Genomic DNA, 23,150 nt, shown 5'->3' with positions numbered 1-23,150 from the left:
TGTATTATTCATACTAGGATTGTAATTCTTTTATATCAAGTGTTAAAGCTAAAGTATATTTGTGTGTATTAAGTAAATCAGCCATATGATTTAATATAAAAATGACAAAAATGTTCTTATTGCCCTTCTTCTAACCTCCAGATGCTACCATATCTCCTGGCCTTTTTGTATCTTGAGCTCACTTTTAACCCTTGACTGTTGTTCTGATTTTCTCCTTCTCATCCTGCCTGTTTGCCTTCTAAAGAGACCCTCTCAGAGTCTCTTTGGCACTATCTGGAATGGTTGGTGAATTAGGGATTAATTGGCATTGCTGTTCTTGGGTTCCTATGTATTTTCCTTGTAGAATCTCAACTTTGACTTCACTCGGAGTTACCTGGACTTGATTGTGACTTACACCTCAGTTATTTTACTTCTGTCACGGATCGAGGACCGCCGAGTCCTCATTGGCATGTACAACTGTGCCCACGAGATGCTGCATGGGCACAGGTGAGTGAAGGGGGTACAGGAGATGAAGAATCTCGTACATGGTGGTATGAGGTACAAGGATGCAAAGGAAATAGAAGCCATGTTTTCTCATTTGAGAACCTGTAATCTACGTGATGACCCAGGCAACAACAACAACAACAAAAAACCACTTAAATACTTTCAAAGGCATACTTCAACAAATGCACTGCCCGTTTACAAATAGTTAACTCTTGAATATCTGTTAGTGGATTATTCAATTTGCATTGTCTCTGATCAATTTTTAATCCTGGTCTGGCTTCCACCATGCTTTTCAGGTTATTGCAAAAGGAAATGAAAGTTGTTTTTTGTTGTTCTGTTTTTTGTTTTTAGTATTGGTAGGAATAATATCAGCAAGGTAAGGCCATTAGAGGTAAGTAATATATGATAATACATTTGAAGCCAAGTATAAATGGATTTTGGATTATCTGAAATTCTGTACCCCTCCATTAGTGCAAATAAAAGTACTTAAGGGCTGAAAAAATGAAAACTAGAGGGATCAGAGGAGGCTGGGATACCTTGTTCTATGTATGATGTGTATTCCCATGAGTCTACATGAAAACCTAGGCACATGCCTTACCCATTAGTTTGAATGAATATATATCTTTTTGGGTTGTATACAAATTTGGGTCTAGGCATATCACTTGAATTACAACTAATCAACAGGAATTTATAGAGTACCTATCCTATGTTCAACACCATTTTGGGTGCTTACAAGGAAGAAACTTTCATGGACCTGTCCCAAATTATATAGTTCTCTCGAATAGCTTAATGCACCTGGGCCCGGAATGGGTTATCTATATATGTAATTCACAGTTCAGTATATATATCTTTGGAGGTAGAGGGGAATGTTAGCCCAGGTATGCATCTTTATCCTACATGCAAACATGAGAGTTTATATCATGGTTAAAGGAGACCTGTAACTCTTCTTTCCTATGCTTTCTTCCAGTGACCCCAGTTTTGCCCGTCTGGGGCAGATGGTCTTAGAGTATGACCAACCTCTGAAGAAGCTGACAGAGGAGTTTGGGCCTCACACAAAGGCAAGTTCCCTAAGAGAGGGGGGAATTCCTCTGGTGGAAGTATATCGTCCTCATCATTGATACTAAGGATTCATTGGTTTCTCCCCACAGGCTGTGAGTGAAGCCCTCCTCTCTTTGCATTTCCTTTTCGTCCGGAGGAACCAGGGGGCTGAGCAATGGCGCAGTGCCCAGCTTCTGAGTCTTATCAGCACCCCCCCGGCCATGATCAACCCTGCTAATTCAGACACGGTAGATTCCCTTCTCCTCTTGTCAGGGATGACATTCTTTTTGCCAAGGCCATCTCTGTAGAGGGTGCTTCTTTCAGGAAATATCACCTCTAAGAGTGCTTTAAACCTCTTCTAGGATGTGTATCTCAGTTGATCACCTCTTGTTAGCTAAAAGTCATGGTTGGGTTAGAGCTTTTGTTTGGACAGGAATTAGTGTGTGCTTGTCCATAGAAAGAATTTAATGCCTAATCATAGACTGAATGGGTAGATGAAAGTGAGTCATTAGACACTATTCAGCCTAGCAGGAACTTAAACATAGGCATCAATTAACACATAGTTTTATTCAATTACTATGGGCCCAACAGCCGTGCTTAAAGAACTTAGTGTCTTGTAGGGGAACATATGCCATACAGTCATAAAAAGACAAGGGATGGTACAAGATGAATGAGAAATGTCAAATGAGTGATTTCTACTTGAAGTGGTAAAAGAATCCATAAGAGGGAGAAATCATGTGAATGTTTTGAGTATTGCTTTTATGAACTGTTGAAGAGAAGTTATGTTAAACCTTTTATTTGTCCTGACTTCCAGCCCAACCTCCTCTTTTTTTCCTCAACTGTATTTGTTTTTGCTTCTGGTTGCCTCACTTCCATTATTGGGAGGTTCCCCAGCTACTGGCTTATCAAAGTACCCTGATCCAGTCTGGTAAAATAAAAGTTGGTTTTGGTACTTAAATTCTAGTTTGACTGCCCTTATCTTTACAGCCTCAGTCTTTAGGGGAAGACAGAGTTCAATAATGGCTTGACCATCTCTGCCTCTCTTCTCATAGATGGCCTGTGAGTACCTGTCTGTGGAAGTGATGGAGCGCTGGATTATCAGTAAGTTTTATGGGATGAGTTGGGAATCAATGTAGCAGCACATTACATGGATAGAAAATTCTAAAAGTCTTCCTCTGCACTGTTTTACCCACCTGCAGTTGGGTTTCTTCTTTGTAATGGCTGCCTCAACTCCAACAGCCAGTGCCAGAAGCTGTGGAAGCTGTGTCTGCAGGGCTCCCTGTACATCACCCTCATCCGGGAGGACGTGCTCCAGGTGCACAAGGTCACCGAGGACTTGTTTAGCAGCTGGAAAGGGTGAGATGTGGGAGCCAACTAATCTTATTTTAAGATTTTTTTAGGGGTCTTGAGAAGAGGGAAGACAGAAATTAAGGGAAGAAAGCATTCTTAGGAGGAAGGATCAGTTATTTACATTACATAACATTGACAGGTCAGAAAAAAGAAAAATAGGGCTGAAAAATGTTCATTGGATCTGGCTATAAAGTTGGTCTTTGTGTCCCTCCTGTGGACTTCAGTTGAGTACTGAAAGCTGGGTTGTGGTGGGTTTAGAAGCAAATGGGAGATAACAAATTTAGCAAATAACTCTTTGAAGAAGTTTGTGTAAGGAAGAATAGGGAACTATAAAGAGAAAGAGGTGTTGGATTGAGGAAGGGGTCAAATACCTTTATTGTTTTTTTATAGTTGTAAACTAAAATTCAAACGTGTACAAAATACAAAGTGGAAGTTGTCTATAGTCTCATCTCCCAGAATAGTTTGGCATATGTCCTCCAGATGTTTCTGTGTATATATAAACATGTAAAGCTGTGCATGTGTTTTCAACCTTATAGAAGCAATATTTAAAGAGCAGAGGACCCACGCTCTGTGTTACATTCTGCAGTTTGATTTTTTTCCCTTACTCTATTTTGGATATCTGTGCATATCAGCCTATAGACAATTATCTTATTCTTTTTAACAGTTGCATAGTATTCTGTTATGAGGTTGAAGCATAATTTATTTACCTAATCCCCTATGATGCACATTTGAACTGTTTCCACTTTTCTTTCTTTGTTTTTAAATTGAGACATAGTTGAGACTGTTTCTTTTTTTAAAAATATCGTTACAAAAAATGCTGTAATGAACATTCTTAGACATGTATCTTTGTGAACATTTCTATTAGGTAGATTCTCAGAAGTGGAATTGCTAGGGTAAAGGGTATGCATATTTCAAATTTTATTTTATTTTATTTTTTAAAAAAGATTCCATTTATTTGAGAGAGAGAGAGAGCGCATGTACAAGCAGGGGGAGGGGCAGAGGGACAAGCAGACTCCCCGCTGAGCAGGGAGTCTGGTGTGGGGCTCAATCCCAGAACCTCAACATCATGACCTGAGCTGAAGTCAGACACTTACCTGACTGAGCCACCCAGTCATATTTCAAATTCTAATAGCTCCTACCAAATTGCCTTCCAAACAGATGTATTATCTACAGTCTGTGAGAATACTTATTCCTCATACACTCAACAGCTGGGTATAATCATTAAATAAACCATTGTCAGCGTTAAGAGAGAGTAAATCTAGGATTAATAATTAGAAGTTACAGGAGTGGATTTGGGTCTATATCTGTATCCATATCTACATACCTATAAAACTTTTTTTTAAAAGATTTTATTTATTTATTTGACAGAGAGAGAGACAGATGACAAGTAGGCAGAGAGGAAAGCAGAAAGAGAGGGGGAAGCAGGCTCCCCACTGAGCAGAGAGCCCAATGCGGGGCTCGATCCCAGGACCCTGAGATCATGACCTGAGCCGAAGGCAGAGGCTTAACCCACTGAGCCACCCAGGCGCCCCATACCTATAAAACTTTCTAATGATTATTGCTTTTAAGGAATGGAAGACATGTTTGAAGAACGACAACTAACATGTTAAGATTCATAGCATAGGGAGTTGTTTGGCATAAATGATCTAATTTGATGTTCATGTTACTTATATTCAGGTATAAGTATTAAATTTTATTTAGTAGATGAGACAATGGAGCTCAATCTCAATGTCACTCAGTTAATATGGAATTAGGAAATAACTCCAGATTTTTTGACTCTTAATCCTGTTGCTTTCCATCATACCATGTAGAGGTTGAAATAACTATCCCCCAGGAATGCCATGGAGTTGAATCCTGATTTAATTAAGATACTTTCCAACCCTACATTTCTTTGATTCTGTGCCAAGGTCAATAGGGAGTGGTTTGGAGAAGGGAAAAGACAGGTTATGAAGTTTGACTAATGCACTGGCAACAGTGATGCCCACAAGAGGAGACAGATAGAAGGAACATAGGGAGCACACAGAGCCTAAGGTAATGTGGGAGTTTTGAGCAGGATCACTAGGAGAAAAAAGAGACATGGTCAGGAGAGTCAAACATAACAGACAAACAGCAAACAACGAAAAGGCCATTTAGTGATTCAGCTGTTCACATGGACTTTAGAGAGAGCAGTTTTTTAGTGTCAAAGGCCTCGTGGGATTCAGGGGTCAGTGAAGGATGACGAAATAAAAAGCATTTAGGGATCTCTTTGGAGGAGTTTGGTAGTGTGGGAGAATGGGAAAGTTCAGGAGATGGTCGGGGTCAAGTGAGGGTCTTTCAGGATGAGGGAGGCTTTGAACTCCTGTGTTGGAAGAAGAGGATCAACCAGCCAAGACGGAGAGATTAAAGTGACAAAGAGATCACTGATAAGGGAAAATTCTAGGAGGAGATGGATGGGACCCAGCGGAGAGCTGGAGTAACTTCTCTTCCTTAAGGGCAGGGCCTATGTCATATTTATGCTCTGCCTCTTTTATTTCCCTCAAACCTGGAAGAGGACTTTGGCCTGACAATAAGGCAGGAGCACAGGACGAGAAGTCCAGTCCCAGCTTTGCCACTAAAACCCTGTGTAACTCCTGGCAAGTCATTTCTCTTTCCTAGAGGTTATTTTCTTACCTGCAAAACAGTGAAGAGAACAGGATAATCTCTAAGCTCTGTGAGTCTCTTATCAAGGGGCTGGGGGGACAGCTGGGTTTGCACAGATCCTGTCAGTGAGGGCTGCCCTTGCTTGCCCTACATAGGCTGTGATTTGGAATTTCCCAGGACTGGGAAGGTGGGACAAGGCCTCTAATCAGTGGTGTGGCCCACGCTGCTGTGTTTGTGTCAATCCTCAGGTATGGCAAAAGAGTGGCAGACATCAAAGAAAGCAAGGAACATGTAATTGCGAACAGGTAAAGGTGGGGAATGGGCCCTCCAAGAGGGGATGGAATAGGAATCTCTCTGGACCTTTGTTCTCACGTATGCCACCCCCAGGTTCTGTACAGCTTTATTGCTTCAACCCAAGAACTTGCTGCTGCCCCACAGATTCTTATGTTTTCTTACCAAGTCTAACCGTGGCACTGAACGTTCTTCCTACCTGACCCCCCATCCTAAATGCCTTAGGAGGATTTTTAAGGATGGGAGAGGCATCAGTCTCTAGCTTCCACTTTCTTTTCTTAGTGGCCAGTTCCACTGTCAACGACGCCAGTTTCTGCGGATGGCTGTGAAGGAGCTGGAGAGTGTGTTAACCGATGAGCCAGGACTGCTGGGTCCCAAGGCAAGAAAGAGAAATGTTGACTGGGGGATAACGGCCAATGATAAAAGTCTCTCTGTGTGTGTGGAGTGGGTGGCGGTGTGGAATGACTTGGCATTCAGGAGTTTTTGTATTTCTGAGGCTTTCGTGATCTGTTTGTATATGTATATGCTGATTCCTTTGAATCTTCTGGGAGTCCCCCTGAAAGTTCTTGGATCTCTTTTTTGAGCACCATCAGGGGGTAGTATATCATAGCTATTTGTGTACTTGTCTTATCCTCTATTTGAACATGAACTAATTGAAGACAGAGCTTGCAGCTTTTTTTTTTTTTTTCAAATCACGTAAATGCCTAGTAAATATTTCTAAGATTTAATAGGGATGAAAAAGAATCGGCTGTGCGCTAATGTCAACATATGACCATATCTGATTCTGTTTCCTATGGTTTTTTTGGGGGGTCTCTGTGTTCATTATTGGACACTATTGCTGGGGTTGGCTACACAATGGTATCCATCCATGTTTTGTCATGATAGTGCTTTGTGCTTTGAAATCTGTTTTCCAGGTTGAAAATTCTCATAGTCCCTGTCCTCTCCTTAGGCCCTTTATGTTTTCATGGCCCTGTCCTTCATCCGTGATGAGGTAACCTGGCTGGTTCGCCACACAGAAAACGTCACCAAGACAAAGACCCCTGAGGACTATGCTGACTCGTTAGTACTCAACATGGTTAAGAATCTTGACCTTAGATGGCCCAGGGAAAGGGACAGGGAGACATCAAATGACCTGGGAGGTCTCAGTGTGTGCATTGCCTTTGTCTCAGTTGATATTTCTAGTCTCTTAATCTCCCTGTTCTCACCCTTGACTTCGTAGGAGCATTGCAGAACTGCTTTTCCTGTTGGAGGAGATCAGGGCTCTGGTCCGAAGACACATCAAAGTGATACAGCAATACCACCTTCAGTACCTGGCTAGATTTGATGCTCTTGTGCTGAGCGACGTCATTCAAGTAAGTTCAGTTGCCTCTACTTTGGAAAGGTCAGGGCGATGCCCAGTCATTTCCCCTGGGGGTCCACCCTGGCTGAGTCTCATGCTCTGTAGATTGTGTGTCAAAAAGCCCGATTTTCTTCTCTACATTTGGTAAAAGAGAAAAAAAAAAAAAACACGAATAATCTCCACAGTCTTTTTTTTCCCCTCCTACATGAAGCTACATAGAAATAGGAGAGAAAAATAAAGAGAAATTGGGTTTAGCAAGACGGGGAAGCCTCTTGCTTAGCTCTTTCTCTGTGGTGCTTAGCAGCTCTTGTATCTTCATGCACGGAGTGAGAATTCTGGTCCTTGATTCTATCCTGGTGGAAACTCTACCTGCTTGATGGCAACTCCAACTTCTCTTTTAGAACCTGTCTGTGTGTCCTGAGGAGGAGTCCATTATAATGTCCTCATTCGTCAGTACTCTCTCCTCCCTGAATCTCAAACAAGGTAACTGGAGGGTCATGGAGGAGGAGAGGTCTATATAAGAGCAAACATCTATTGTTCTAGAAATATTGATCCCAAGCCAGGGAATGGGACAAGATGACTTTGAAAAGGACCTACCATTCTATGGAGTTGGATATAGGGTGCTGTTTTCTTATTTTCTTTTGAATTTCTGTTTTTCTTGCAGTTGAGAGTGGAGAGAAATTTGAATTCTCTGGTTTGAGGCTGGACTGGTTCCGTCTACAGGTAGGTCTTTCCTGTTAATGGTTCTCCATTCTGAGAGTTCTCCCTCCCCAACACTCCCTTCTATTTTATTTCCTAATCTCTACTGTATAGAGTGATTCAACATTGAAAACTGCTGGTTGAAGGGCACCTTGGTTCAGTTGATTAAGCATCTGCGTTTGGCTCCGGTCATGATCTTAGGGTCCCAAGATCAAGCCCTACAACAGGCTCTCGGCTCAGTGGGGAGCCTGCTTTTCCCTCTGCCTCTGCCTGCCACTACCCCTGTTTATGCTCTCCTTCACTCTCTCTCCCTCCATTTCAAATAAATAAATAAAATCTAAAAAAAAAAAAGAAAGAAAGAAAGAAAGAAAGCAAGCAAGCAAGCAAGCTGCTGATTGGCAGGACAAACCCTAGCCAAACTGTAGTTCCAAGTGGACAGTTCTTTTCATTGATGTTGTTCTTCTCCATTCTTTTCCTAACACCAACCATAGGCATATACTAGTGTGGCTAAGGCTCCCTTGCACCTGCACGAGAACGCTGACTTAGCCAAGGTGATGAACCTCATTGTCTTTCACTCCCGAATGCTGGACTCCGTAGAGAATATACTGGTGGAAACTTCTGACTTGTCTACTTTCTGGTATGTCCTTCCTCCAAGCTCTTTATCATTTGACCTGATCTCTTCCCTGGCCTCTGTGGAGAATAGTGTTCCTTCCTATCGATGGGAAAACCTTTTATCTTTGGGGTCTCCTTACAGACAGATGCTTCAACTCTCTCATTCCAGCTTCTACTAAGTGATAAGGAATTTGAGGATGGCTTCTTTTTGTTTTGGCTTTCTTTAGGATAATTACTTGGGATAATTCATTAGTGTGGCTTTTCCCACATTATTATCTTTGGAAACTTCTTCAGCTTCTTTTTATTCTTGGGACATTGTGATTTAAAAGAGACATGGAAAATGTGGAATTTTAGTAGAGAGAGCTGAAAATAATTGAGAGAGCTGGAGAATAGGGCATTTGGAGGATAAAACTTAGTTTGTCTTCCTAGGTATCATTCAGCATTTATCAAGTGTCCACTGTTGTACATAACTGTATCCTTTGGCAGATCAAACAAGCAGCACAATATGTTGACTCTGCTTGCTGCAGTGTAGGTGGGGAGATACAACACTCACATGTGAAAAGGACCTCAACATATTAATTGCAAACATAAAAAAGTATATAAAGAGTGCATGATGTTGAGAGGATATAGGATTGAGGAAAGATTAGTATCATGGAATTAACCTGAGAAAGTTTTCTGAAGCCTGAGTGGGCAATTTTTGGGAGGGATGTGGATTAATATTACTGAAGGATTTCTAAATTAGGAAGAATGGCCCAAATGGTAGAGAGGTTCTGAGGGAAGAATAGCAAATTTTGTATAGGGGAGTGAAGATCCGCTCCAAACTGCCATGGGGTCCAGAATAAAGGTCTAAAACTGTTAGGTTTCTTGGTTTCATGTCTATGTTAAGAGTAGGGAAATGTAGGGCACCTGGCTGGCTCAGTCAGTTCTCCGGTTCATGAGTTCAAGTCCCATGGTGGGCATAGACCTTACTTAGAAAAAACAAAAAAGAGTATGGAAATGAAAGAGGGAGGGGTAAAGATCAGTAAATATTTGCTGAAAGAATGAATATTCTTTCCACCTGGAAGGGATCAACACCTAACCCCTGGTTCTAAGTCTCCTTCCCCTTTCTCTGCAGCTTCCATCTCCGCACCTTTGAGAAGATGTTTGCCATGACCCTGGAGGAGCCTACCATGTTGCGTTATGCCATTGCTTTCCCCCTGATTTGCGCTCATTTTGTCCACTGCACTCATGAGATGTGCCCAGAGGAGGTGGGTTCCCTGGAATCCAAGCTCTACCATCCCTCTAATCACATTTCATCCTTATTCCCAAAAACATAATTCCAAATGCTGGTTTTGGTCATAAGAAGGGTACATAGGTATGTGAAATGTGTCCCTAAATATCTCAGCTTGATGTAGAATGTGTCCTATCTCTGGGTCTGAGTTTCTTCTTCTGTAGAAGGAATGGCAGCTCAGGCCAGGGGATCAGAGCAGATTATGAGGAAGAAGTGGCTGTTTTGGTGATGACAATTTCTTCCTTGCTTCCTCTTTCTCAAAGTACCCCCACCTGAAGAACCACGGCCTTCATCACTGCAACTCCTTCCTGGAAGAGCTGGCCAAGCAGACCAGCAACTGTGTCCTGGAGATCTGTGCTGAACAACGAAACCTGAGTGAGCAGGTAGGCTCAGAGTTCTGTCTCTATTTCAGTTTCCCTCTGTTTCCCTTGTCGTCTTCTCAAACACCAAGTTCTCTAGCCCTGTCTCCCAAGTAGAGCTAGGGCTTTTGTGTACTTGAGTTTATGGCAGGTTTCTTTTCTTGGTGTAACCCTTCAGTCTTTACTCTTTTACTCCCTCAGGACTAGATAGAGGTGTCTAAAAATACTCTTATTTGAACAGCTGTACACCAGCAAAATCTGTGCTCTCATTTGAAGACTTCTGGGAGATGAGTTAACATTCTGACTTCATTCCCCTCCTCTCTCTGCCCTGTGTACACATAGTTAGGATAGTGGCCCCTGATATCACATCTTGTCTCCTCTTTCTGTCCATCTGCACCCTAATCTGGGGCCCTGTGAACATTTCCAGGCCCCTCCTCTGTGTTTATCCTCAGGACTACTTTCTGGTCCTTAACTGCTTCTTTTCCCCTCTCTCCCTTCCCTTGACTGACTCATAGCACCTGGTCATGATGAACTCAATCTAAATCTCAGAAAATTTGAAAACAAGGAGCTTCTTCTGCTCTTGCCCTGGAGTCTTCTAGGTTTCCTAGACTACCCACCCTTCCTGGGTTTGAGTCAGGTTTTATAGCAACTTTGGGAGAAGGATGAGCCAGGATGTGTGTGTGTGTGTGTGTGTGTGTGTGTGTGTGCATGCGTGTTGTGTATACATATGGGCAGTTAATATTATTACTTACATAACCTTTCCATCTTCTCATATGTAAAATGTGCATAAAAATAGATCCTTCATAGAGATATCCTAGAGATGAAATGAAGTCGAGCATGTTAAATATTTAGTACACGGCTCTCAGTAGATGTTAGCTGCTATATTATTTGGTACTTACTGGGCTCTAAGCTCTGTGCTGGGTTTTAGGATGGGCCCAGAAGGAAGTGACACAATCCGTGCCCTTGGGGGAATGTCCTGATTTAAGGGAAAAAGGAATACAAATACATATTAGAAAGAAATTTAAATAAGGAATGCAAAGAAGATAGATAAGTAAGTACGATTATGAGTATATTCATCACTCAATTTGAATACCTACTACATGCAAGGGACACACTTAAAGAGATTTGCTCAGTGCTCCATCAAGGATGACGAAAACATGATATGAGTAATTGTTTTCTCACACACCAGAACTTTTGCAACCAAGTGAGTGTTTCTCCCTCCATAGTTATCATTTCCAATAATTGGTGATGTTGCCATTACTAATGGGATTATGTCTTTTACTACGTTCAGAAATGACCGCAGATATTTTGGCACCATTTCAGGGTTGACGTATCTTTAGCGTCACATCTTTTAGTGTGACTGTGAAGTAACAAAACCAGTTTTCTCATGGCTCTTATGCTGTTCTGAGAGTAATCCTGAGTGGGGAGTTTCCAGACATGTTCTGCACATGCTCAGCAGCATTGGGTTAAATGGAGAGAGTTTAAGATGATTACCTTGAAAAAGATACTGGAATATATAATTCTATCTTACGTTTTCTGTACAGCTGACTGGGTATCTTGGTTAAGAGAAGGGATACAGAATTGGTGTTTAAACTACCCAGCAAGAGGGGCGTCTGGGTGGTTCAGTAGGTTAAACCTCTGCCTTCGGCTCAGGTATGATCTCAGGGTCCTGGGACTGAGCCCCACATCGGGCTCTCTGCTCAGCAGGGAGCCTATTTCCCCCTCTCTCTCTGCCTGCCTCTCTGCCTACTTGTGGTCTCTCTCTCTCTGCCAAATAAATAAATAAAATCTTAAAAAAAAAAAAAAACTACCTAGCAAGAAATATGCTATCTTGTAAAAAAATAAATAAATAAATGGAAAAAGAGTTCTGGTCATGTTGTGAGCTCTGAGTCTCTGGAGAACTGTGGTAGAATGGGTAGCTGACTCCATGGGATGGAATATATGGAAATGTAGATGGTCATTCCATACAAACAAAAAATAACTCTCTCCTCAGGTTGGAAGATCCGAGAAAGTGCAATTGAGTGGAGCTCTTAGATCCTATCCTTTTACTTGAATTTTTCCATAAGGAAGGACTCTCTCTCAGGATGTGGGTGGGGACTTGATGACCTGATCCATAAAAGACACTGCCATTTTGAGCCTTTGAGCCCTAACCATGAGGGATATTTAGGAACAACTGAAAGAAGTGTGTGCAGTTCAAATGGGCCCCCCTTGGAGGAAAAGATGCTGGAAGCAAAGAAAGAGAAAGGCAGAAAAATGAAAAAAGAGAGATTAGTGGAGGGCCTGTTAGATGGGCTTCTTGACAGTTCTAGGAAGGAATCTCATTTCTCTACTCACTTGTGCCTGTTCCTACAGCTTCTACCTAAGCACTGTGCTACTACCATCAGCAAGGCCAAGAATAAGAAAACAATGAAGCAGAAACAGAACCCCAGGAAAGGAGAGCCTGAGAGGGACAAGCCAGGAGCTGAGAGTCACCGGAAGAATCGCTGCATTGTCACCAAGTGAGGACCTGGGCCCTTGAGGGCCAAGGTGGCGCTCCTCAAAGAAGGGAGAGCAAGGAAGAGGGAAGGAGGTACAGCAAGGGAACGTGGAGGTGGTGGTGAGGAACGACAGACAGAGGGGAAAGCACTTACATGTGAATTTTCTCCTTTGCCTTTGAAGGCAGCATCGGTGTGTACTGGTCTAGGAGTCCTAGAAGATGGAAGGGTCTGAGGGTCACATATCCTTCCCAGATATGAGCAGGTAGTGCCAGACCCTGGCACTCATCAAGGCTCATTTTGACGGGCCTTTCATAATCAAGGCTCATTTTACTTTCTCAATTTCCCAGCATGGACAAGCTACACTTAAACCTGACAGAATTGGCACTGACAATGAATCATGTACACAGCTTCTCTGTGTTTGAACATACCATCTTCCCTTCTGAGTATCTCAGCAGCCATCTGGAGGCCAGACTCAACAGGTACCATTCTTTCCTTGTCTTCTATGCTGTCCTAGTAGGATCGTTTTGAAAGCTGGATTCTGTTCGATTCATCTTGGTGGTCATTCTGATGTGGCTGATCTGGCATAAACCTCAAGTATCTTTATTAAAATCCAACTAACAAAAAGCATCTGAGACTTTCTACAGGCGGTTTTGGGGGACAACCATAACTGATCACCACTGGCTTAGTAGAGTGAGAGGGGGTTTTGCAGTCAGCAGACCTGTGTTGACATCCTGGCCCTCGGGAAAGACACTAGAGCAAGGATTCTGACTTGTTTGAGCCTTAGTTTCCAACCTTGTAAATAAGGATGATGATATTTACCGTATAATGAGAATTACCTTGTAATTGAGCATTGGTATAGAATTAAAGGTAATACATAATGAGTATAAATTTCCTGACATATATAGATTTTGATAAAATAGATTCCCTTCCTTCCACTGTGCCTCCCTTTTCACTACCCCCTGAGGTAGGAGGAACATTTCTGATACTGGATTTGAGCACTACAGTTAGCAATTAGGGAAATGAGTGCAAGAATTATTTTGAATAATCCCCTAGTCTTCTATGTTTTGTTTTGAAATATGTAGTATATTCCCTCAAGCTGCCAGGGAAGGCCCGCTTGAGAAAGTGACATTTGAGTAAACTCCTGAAGGAACTGAGGAAGCCAAGTGTGTGACCATCTGGGAAAAGAGCATTCTAGATAGAGGAACTAGCCAGTGCAAATGCTCTGAGGTGGGAGCCTGCCTGGGATGTTCCAGGGACACAGGGGAGGCCAGTAGGCCTGGAGCAGAAGCAGCCAGGGGCAGATGGGTCGTATGTGAGGTTAAAGAGGTTGGGAGAGTGGCACACTGTGTAGGTGTTTCTGTGTCATCGTAAGCACTTTGACTTTTATTCTGAGTGGGAGGGGGGACCTGGGCAGGGTTTGAGCAGAGCAGGAATGATAAAAGTGCCTACCTTATTGGGTTGCTATGAGATTTAAAGGAGATCCTATTTGTAGTTAAATCACAGCACTGTGCCTGGAAGCAGTAGAAATGTGCTGTTACTGTGTTTGATATTGTGATTGTGATTATGATTTTTGTCACCCAGAGCCATTGTGTGGCTGGCGGGCTACAACGCCACGACCCAGGAGATCACAAGGCCTTCTGAGCTGCTGGCAGGAGTCAAAGCATATATCAGTTTTATACAGACACTGGCCCAGTTTGTGGGTGTTGATGTTTCCAGAGTCATCCGCAATGCCCTCCTCCAGCAGACACAGCCACTGGATTCTTGTGGGGAACAGACGATCACCACTCTCTACACAAATTGGTCAGTGTTGCTTATCCTCTTCCACCTCCTTACCTCTTTGTTAGCACTTTTTTCATTACATGGTCAGAACTCGGTCCAGGCATTTTAGCTCCCAGGGTCACAGACCCCCAAACATAGGCTTCTTTCTGCTTGAGGACTAGAGCAATAAGCGGGAGGGCAAACCCAGATCCCCTTCTGTCCACAGGGGACCTCCGTGTAACATCCGTTCATCTACTCTGCAGAAATTTGAACTTTTTCCTCCCCTACTCTATTTTTTTAGATTTATTTATTTATTTCAGAGAGAGAGAGAGAGAGAGAGAGAGCACGTGCACTAGTTCTTTGGTGCAAGTGGGGGGAGGGGCAGAGGGAGAGGGAAAGAGTCCCAAGCAGACTCCCCGCTGAACATGTGGTCCAATCCAGTGTTGGATCCCATGACCTGAGATCATGACCCTGAGATCAAGACCTGAGCTGAAATCAACAGCTGGACTCTTAACTGACGGGAGCCACCCAGGCGCCCCTGACCTTTTTCCTCTTAAGCTCCAGTTCCTAATTTTCCTTTTCTGGATTCTCACTGTTTTAATTTCAAATGCTCTCTCTTCCTCTTTCTGAAGTTCTTTTATTTCTCTTTTTGTTCAGCTTCTCTCCCTGAAGACTACCTAATACCGTATCTCCAGAATACTATTGCCTCACCTCTGACATGACCATGTCAAGTCTAACAGATTGCTTTTAAAATAGGAAGGGGCCCTCCTCTCCAAAGTGAGAGAAGGTAGGAATTAGCAGTATTTCCTTTGAGGTTTTAAGGATGGAAAGGAGCTGGAGTCCTACCTCCCTAAGCCACTGGGTGGCGCTCTGATTCCAATATCAGCTCAGCAGGAGCCCAGCGGCTAATAACCCCCTGAGCTGGGGAAAGACTGGCAGGTGGCCACCTCCTACTTCCACCTGATCACTGCCCCACTAAAACCTTATTTGTAATGTAAAATCTCCCAGTTTCAAAATTTTGACAACAAATTCAAATTAAAAGAAAAAATAAGCTCACCTTTGATGGCTGGGTTTGGTCCACCCCTGGTTAGCTTGTGACTTCTGTAGGACCTGGGCCCAGAGCTAGTGGCTGGGTGAGTGGCCCTGGTTGGCCATGCCCTCCTTTGCTGACAGTGGCTGGAGACCTTTCCATTTTTTTTTTTTTCTTTTAAAGATTTTATTTATTTATTTGACAGAGAGAGACACAGTGAGAGAGGGAGCACAAGCAGGGGGTGTGGGAGAGGGAGAAGCAGGAAGGCCAATGTAGGGCTCAAGCCCAGTACCTTGGGATCATGACCCCGAGCCCCTGGGGTCATGAAGGGCTTTTCAGATTGCCTGGAGGTCAGGGGGAAATATCTGGAGACCAGATGTCCAGTGTTCACGAGGCTTCTGTCTGTGCAGGAGGTCTGACTTAGGATCTGCTTCCAGAATCCTAGGTTCTCTGTCCAGTGTTCTTACTGGGGAGGTTGAGGCTAAGTATGTTTCAAAGGACCCCAATTAGTAGGAATTTTTTTGGTTTTTGTCAGTTTGGGCTTGTCTTACCTGACAGAGAAAGGCCAAGGGTGAGGGGCGAGAACAGTTGGAAAAAGAGCAGGGGCTGAGGGAGGGAGTGCCCACTGTTACATTTGACAGCCCAGTGAAATACCCTGTAGGTTGGAGGAGAAGCGGAATTACATTACTGCCAGTTGTTTTTGAGCCAATAGCTTGGGGTGATAATTAGAGTGTTTTACTGTCTTCTTTGAGTCTCTTCTCCCCACCCCAGCCTTTGGCAGAGTTTCTCTTCCTGAGCCCAGTGACAGTGGTAGGGAGCGATGGAGAAAGGATTGAATGCTAATCTTGTGTGTTTTCTTGGCCAATCCTGTAGGTACCTAGAAAGTCTGCTTCGACAGGCGAGCAGTGGGACCATCATCCTCTCCCCAGCCATGCAGGCCTTCATCAGCCTTCCCAGAGAGGGGGAGCAGAACTTCAGCGCAGAGGAGTTCTCTGACGTCTCTGGTGAGTCCAGGGCCTGGTCTCCCTTGTCAAGGAGCTGAGCCTTTCCCCTCAGTACAGGACCTCAGCCTACAGAACTCATCTAAATTCTCCTACCTTCCCAGAGGCTCATTCTGTATGCTCCTCGGCATCTCTGTGAGATTACATGTTAGGGACAATAAAGGGAATTCTAAGTGAGACCCAGAATTGAGGAGTGGCCTGGGGGTGGCATGTGGAGAGGGAAAATGAGGGGAGGTGTAGGAGCTAGACAAGGGCACTCAAGTCACTGAAAGGGTTTATTTTTAGAAGGGTGGTGAATATTTTCCATTTTTACACAGAATAAAGAGTGGGGCATATAATGAGGTGTAAAGGATGAATGTAAGGCGGACATTCTGATATTTGGAATTATTAAATAGAGGTCTGATGTCATGGCATCTTCTATCTTAGGGATAAATTTTAGGGCCTTACTTAGCCAGAGCTTAGATTGCTAATGTGTAACAATGATGATAAAATAATAGATGATGTTCATTGTGGGCTAAGTTCTGAATGGTTCACATGTATTATTAGTTCCTTTAATCCTCACAATGGCTTTGAGATAGGTACTCTCATTACCGTCATTTTACAGACGAGGACATGGAGACCCAGAGAGCTGAAGGAGTTTGCTTAAAGTCACCCATTCATAAATGGTAGAACTGGGATTTCAACTCAAGGCAGTCAAGTTCTAGAACCTGGGTGCTTAGTTATATGTAGTGCTGCCTCCCAACGTGTAGAAGTGCTTTGGTGTCTCAAGGCCAGTGGGAAAGGATTGTGGAGTGAATGAGTTCTCTTTTTTTAAAGAGGGCTGGCAGCCATACAGATCCTTTTCAATGGATTTGTTTTACCAACTGATTGAGGAACTGTTGTACTGCTTCCACCTTCCTCTCACCTCCATATAAATCATGGATTCTGCATGGTGTCTGGGGCATGTGGGGGATGTTTCCATGACCCTGCCTTCTCCATTCTTCCCTTCCTTGGTCGGGGGGAGGTGTTATGGAAGAGTACACAGCTCTGTTGTCCAACTCCATCCCCTTCTTACCCTCAGTCGGACTCCATTAGTAAGCAGACCCTACTCTTTGCCCGTTGGAACTTTCAGATGTCCCCTCTCATCAACTCCACCCACAAACTGTAGGCAGCATCTAAAATCAGCTTTAGGTCTTGCTGACAACTGATGAGCAGCAGAAGGTAAAGCTGGTTCCCCCTTCTACCACCCCCACCCCAATTTCCCTGAGTTACCATGGTGATGGGGCAATGCTACTGTAAAAATAGATAGATGGAAAGAGAAGGATGCCCCAGGGTTGTGAGCCTGGAGTTGAGAAGACTAGAGTAAGGAACACTGGTGGATCTGAGCTGGGGGATTGGTGTGTCTTCTCTCTAGAGCAGGCCGTTCTGCTCCTCTTCCTCTCTGTCAGCCATTTTAGCATTAGCAAGTTAACCAGGTGGGAAGTGTTTTTTCTAGTTCTCAACTCAGTTCTTCCTACTGTAAATAGGAGAGGCCTATGGGTAGTATTTCATCCAGATAGGGCTCTCACCAGTTCCACTTAACTCTGTTCTTGGTAGAGCCCAAGATCAACTGGGCCTGACTTCAAGGACTAGAGGATGAGCCTTGATGTCTTCCCCCTCTGACCTCTCATTAACTATATTAAACTCACTTTTCTGCTACTGGTCTCTTGAGGTTACTTTTGGTCTCTTACGGTTTTCTCTCCTGGGATGGCCCACGGCCAAAGATCATCCACGAGCTCTTTCCTATTTGGATTTGTCTCTAGTCTTTCTTTCTTTCTTTTTTTTTTTTTTTAAGATTTTATTTATTTATTTGACAGAGAGAGAGAGAGAGATCATAGGTAGGCAGAGAGACAGACAGAGAGAGAGGGGTAAGTAGGCTCTCTGCTGAGCAGAAGCCCAATGCGGGGCTCGATCCCAGGACCCTGAGATCATGACCTGAGCCGAAGGCAGAGGCTTAACCCATTGAGCCACCCAAGCACCCCTCTAGTGTTTCTAACAGGGGATTTCCCCAGGCAGGTTTCATTTAATTCACAAACAGCCAGAGACAGGGTGGGTAGGGACAGATAACACATCTGGGCAGACTAGAGGAGTAGGGATTCAGAGGAAAAAACAACTGGGATTCTGGGGATGTGTGTTGATTACAAAAAAGAAAAGGTAGCTCAAGGAGAGGAAAATTTGGACAGTGAGGGAAGCAGAGGTGGGGAATATCGAAGACCCCAGACCTTAGATAAGGAACCAGTTGTAGTATCTACAGTAAGGGGTAGTAGGACATCACGGTAGGTTTCAGGTACCAGCCCTTAACCTGGGTAAGTGACCTTGGACAAGCACTTAATTAACTCTTCCATGTCTGTTAAACCAGAATGATGTGCCATATACTTCAGAGGGCTGTCAATAATTATCATAATGACAATCCTTTAATCATAAATATCTATGTTTCTTTTTTTTTTAAAGATTTTATTTATTTATTTGACAGAGAGAGAGATCACAAGTAGGCAGAGAGGCAGGCAGAGAGAGAGGAGGAAGCAGGCTCCCCGCTGAGCAGAGAGCCCAATGTGGGACTCTATCCCAGGACCCTGAGATCATGACCTGAGCCAACGACAGCGGCTTAACCCACTGAGCCACCCAGGCACCCTATCTATAAGTTTCTAAGGTTTTTATAATGGTATCTTATTTACTCTCATATCAAATCTGTAAAATATTCAGGGCAAATACTAACTTCTTCATTTTACAGAGAAGTAAACTGAGGCTCAGATAGGGTCAGTGACTTGTTTAAGGTCTTACAACTCATAAAGTTAGTACAGCTAGCCCAGCAAGAGCAACCCAGGTACCACAGGAAGAGACTTGGAAAAGTGTAGATTCCTGGAAGAATGTAAAGTAAATATCACTTGTGGTAAATCTTTGTGTGAGTACCAGAGGGGAGAAGCTGATTCGTCTCACAGGCAGACCAGACTTGTCACCAGAATAATTTCGCAGGACTTCAGGCCACTTTTGCTCCCCAACTTCCCACTTCCTCTCCTGGATGAAAGTCATTGTCAATGTTCAGAGTACTCTCTACCTGTGTTGTCAACATCCCAGTGCCCCTTGAAGCCCCCCTCCCGGACCTCTGTAACTCTCTTGCAGAGATGCGGGCCTTGGCTGAACTCCTGGGCCCCTATGGCATGAAGTTCCTGAGTGAAAACCTGATGTGGCATGTGACCTCTCAGATTGTGGAACTGAAGGTACTGTGGAAGCCAGGCCTGGGGCAAGGGATAGGAGTAGGAGATGGAGGTGGGGGGTGGGTGAGAAGAGATATCACGGTTTCATCTTTTCCTGCTTAATGTCTCTATGTCCTGGCTGCAGAAGCTGGTGGTGGAAAACATGGATGTACTTGTTCAGATCAGATCCAACTTCAGCAAGGCTGATTTGATGGCTTCTCTGCTGCCCCAGCTGACAGGTGAGCACCTCCCTGACGGGAGAAGGAACTGTGGAATGGCATTGCAAATGACAGGGGTCTGGGGAGGAGATCTGGGGGCTGGGCTGGGTCCACAGAAGCAAAGCTATCACTGTTCTAAGTTCTATGTTTCCAACACTCTCCATTCTCCTCAGGGGCTGATAACATGCTGAAGCGCATGACCATCATTGGAGTTATCCTCACTTTTAGGGCCATGGCCCAAGAGGGACTTCAGGAGGTGAGCTGGGGAGAAGGTGCCACCCCAGAATCACAGACGCTTCTGAGGGAGGGGTTGGTATGACAAGTCGTGGAAACGTATGGTGAGCATTGAGAAGAAAGGAGGAACTTAATTTGGTAGAGGTCCTAGAAGATCTCTGGGGATAGACGAGTGCAGAAACCTAGGGGCAGGCTGAGAGCGACAGTATGGGAGGCTGGCGGGGTCCTCACCTAAGTCTAGGCCCTTTTTTTGTTTGTTTCCATCTATCTCTGAAGGTATGGGCCCTGTCCTGGGGACTCATTTATCTTCTCTCTCTTCCAGGTGTTCTCCTCCCACTGCCCATTTCTTATGGGTCCCATTGAGTGCCTGAAGGAGTTTGTCACTCCAGACACAGACATCAAGGTACGGGACAGTGCGAGGTAGGATCCACTTAGGAGATTTTGTTGTTGAAAAGGATGTAGCCAGGGCTTTTGTAAGGGCATGGGGCGGCTCTGAGAAATAATATAGGGAGACGAGGCAGCATTTGAATACGAAAGCACTGGGAGAGATTTTATGGAGTGAGGAGCGCTAGTCAGACAATATTCTTGGAGAGAGAGGCCAGAGCTGGGGACACATGAGGGGTTGGTGAGATGTGGAAGCCTGGCTGACCTGTGGGAGGTGGGGAAACATTTCTGGAGAAAGCTAAGATCTAGGATAGTATCTGTAGGTTTCCCCCTAAAGTGTGCAAATTAGATACTAACCCCCTCTTCAGTCAGAAGCTTAGGTACTTCTTTGTAAAAAGGTTTATTGCTTCCATCCCCACCCACCCTGCCTGCCCTCAGAGTTGCCTTTTTTCCTGGCCCTTCCTTTCTCTTTGCTCTAAAACCTTTTGGGTCACCTGGCTCAGGCCCCCATTTACTACAGAGATGTAAGAAAGAAGGGCTTCTGCAGGCACACTGAGTAAACAACCATTTTTCTGCGCCTCCCACACGTCTGCTGCATCTTTCTGTCTTTTGAATCACCTCAAACAAACAAGTCTCTTACGTAGGATATATAGCCAAAGGCTGGGAACGAGAGTGTTCAAAGGCATAGAACAAGTCACTTCTCTTACAACTGATTCCTTTAACAGAGAGAGGCCTATGATTAAGAGGGAACTGGTTAGCAGAAAGAATTAAAATTAGATATTGAGAGGGGTGCCTGGGTGGCTCAGTTAGTTAAATGGCTGCCTTTGGCTCAGGTCATGATCCCAGGGTCCTGGGATTGAGCCCCACATTGGGCTCCCTGCTCAGCAGAGGGCCTGCTTTTCCCTCTCCCTCTGCCTTCTGCTTTGCCTGCTTGTGCTCTCACTCAATCTCTCTGTCAAATAAAGAAATAAAATCTTTAAAAAAAAAATTAGGTATTGAGGAAAAACTTCCTTACGTTGAGATAAAAAATTCTGTGAAATCTCCCCCTCTCTCTGCCCGATGTTAAGGGTGAAGCAGTCATGGGAGCTGTGTGGGTTTGAATGGCTGCCCCTTCTGACCGTTCTTTCATGGTGAAACCTGGCTTTCTGGCGGCTGCAGATGCTGGGAACGAATGATCTAGACTGTCAAGAGCTTGTCTACCCATATCTCCTGGGCAGCACTAAGTTTTAGGCTCTGCCTGCTTGTGAAAATAAGCAGGTTAGAGCAGAGAAGGGGGGGATGGTGGCCTGTCCATCAGAGATTCTGTTATGCCTGAGAGGAATGTGAAGATTAGGGAAAGAGAAAACAACACCCCCTTCAGTCATCCCTTTCTTTCTCAGAACATCACACAGGTTGTGGATCAGATCCCTGATCTCCCCAGCCACGGTTACCATGAGCACAGTCATTTAGCTAAAGGGAATTTAAAATAAAGGGCAGTGTGGAACGTGGCAAAGCTTTGCCTTTTATGTGTAGATGGAGGAAAGGAATAAGGTTTATTGGTCTATTAGTGACTTTGAGTGTGTAGGGTAGATGTTTTATACAAGTGGTCTAGTTTAATCTCTACAACAACTCTGTGAGGGATTATCATCCCAGTTTTACAGATGAGAAAATTGAGGCTCAAAGAGGTGAAATAATTTTTAGCTAAGTTCACACATTTATAAAGTGGTCCTCCTGGGATTTGAACCCAGAGCTTCTCACTCCAAGGCCTTTTTCTCCCCTCGGAGGCCATGAGGTTTTTTTGTTTTTATTTTTTTAAAGATTTTATTTATTTATTTGACAAATACAGATCACAAGTAGGCAGAGAGGCAGGCAGAGAGAGAGAGGGAAGCAGGCTCCCTGCTGAGCAGAGAGCCCAATGCGCTCAATCCCAGGACCGTGGGATCATGACCTGAGCTGAAGGCAGAGGCTTTAACCCACTGAGCCACCCAAGCGCCCCGGGGCCATGAGGTTTTAAAGGATTGTTTTCTAGGTGGTGAGATGAGCCATAGGTCTCCGCTCCTGTCTGAAAAACTAACTGCTCACACCAGGCCACTGTGTGAGCCCCACTAAGCCAGTGGTGCCACTAAAGGAGGGAGAGATGGGTTTGGGCTGAGGTGCTCGAGGAGGGCTTCACAGACCCTATGAGATTTGAGTTAAGCCTCAAAGGACGGATGTCACCTAGCTATAAGTAGAGGACAGGAAGGGACACTGTGGAAGAGGGATGCACATGAACCAAAGTCTGGAAGTCAGGAAGTGAGGTGTAGTTTGAAGACAGTGCATCAGTGACCCGGGCCAGGTGGATTGTAGGAAGCATCTGAGGGAAAAATGGCAAGTCAGTGGGTACTATGGGGTATCTCAATGCTGAACAAAAGCATCTGTGCCTTTCCCCTGTAGGTTATGGAAAGCCATGAAAGGAATACCTAGATAAAATGATAGCACACCAGAAGTCTAGGATCTGTGATCCAGGAATCCCCAGCTCCCTCTAGCTTCTGTCAAATACTTCTCTCCTGGGAATCCTGTCCAGAATGTTGTTTTCTTCTCTACTAGGTGACCCTGAGTGTCTTTGAGCTGGCTTCTGCTGCAGGAGTGGGCTGTGACATTGACCCAGCCCTGGTGGCTGCTATTGCCAATCTGAAAGCCGGTAAAATTGGGGGAACTGGGCAAGGGAGGGCTTGGGCTGTATTTCTAGGTGGGCAAATGTCAATGTCAAAGAAGCTTTTATTTAGGATTGTGAATTCTGAGCACATAAACTGGGAGC

At 44.3% G+C, this 23,150-nt stretch overlaps 1 protein-coding gene across 1 annotated transcript in view; it reads left to right on the top strand.

The window, feature by feature from the left end:
- The window catches only part of NCKAP1L (NCK associated protein 1 like), a 40,674-nt gene that overhangs the window by 9,160 nt on the left and 8,364 nt on the right, over window positions 1-23,150 (top strand). The window contains exons 5-27 of the mRNA XM_032876564.1: window positions 344-486; window positions 1,451-1,541; window positions 1,632-1,769; window positions 2,574-2,622; window positions 2,721-2,877; window positions 5,739-5,795; window positions 6,064-6,160; window positions 6,731-6,840; window positions 7,001-7,133; window positions 7,522-7,603; window positions 7,785-7,843; window positions 8,311-8,456; window positions 9,546-9,678; window positions 9,965-10,084; window positions 12,413-12,558; window positions 12,885-13,016; window positions 14,119-14,337; window positions 16,199-16,329; window positions 19,465-19,562; window positions 19,684-19,777; window positions 19,930-20,012; window positions 20,313-20,393; window positions 22,940-23,033. Coding sequence (XP_032732455.1) covers window positions 344-486; window positions 1,451-1,541; window positions 1,632-1,769; window positions 2,574-2,622; window positions 2,721-2,877; window positions 5,739-5,795; window positions 6,064-6,160; window positions 6,731-6,840; window positions 7,001-7,133; window positions 7,522-7,603; window positions 7,785-7,843; window positions 8,311-8,456; window positions 9,546-9,678; window positions 9,965-10,084; window positions 12,413-12,558; window positions 12,885-13,016; window positions 14,119-14,337; window positions 16,199-16,329; window positions 19,465-19,562; window positions 19,684-19,777; window positions 19,930-20,012; window positions 20,313-20,393; window positions 22,940-23,033 — 2,593 coding nt within the window. The remainder of the gene's footprint in view (window positions 1-343; window positions 487-1,450; window positions 1,542-1,631; window positions 1,770-2,573; window positions 2,623-2,720; window positions 2,878-5,738; window positions 5,796-6,063; window positions 6,161-6,730; window positions 6,841-7,000; window positions 7,134-7,521; window positions 7,604-7,784; window positions 7,844-8,310; window positions 8,457-9,545; window positions 9,679-9,964; window positions 10,085-12,412; window positions 12,559-12,884; window positions 13,017-14,118; window positions 14,338-16,198; window positions 16,330-19,464; window positions 19,563-19,683; window positions 19,778-19,929; window positions 20,013-20,312; window positions 20,394-22,939; window positions 23,034-23,150) is intronic.

Source organism: Lontra canadensis, unplaced genomic scaffold (genome assembly GCF_010015895.1).
Source record: "Lontra canadensis isolate GAN:19392208 unplaced genomic scaffold, GSC_riverotter_1.0 scaffold59, whole genome shotgun sequence".
Taxonomy (NCBI): Eukaryota; Metazoa; Chordata; class Mammalia; order Carnivora; family Mustelidae; genus Lontra; species Lontra canadensis.
Note: the sequence above shows the minus strand (reverse complement) of the source record. Positions and strands in the feature narration are given on the sequence as shown.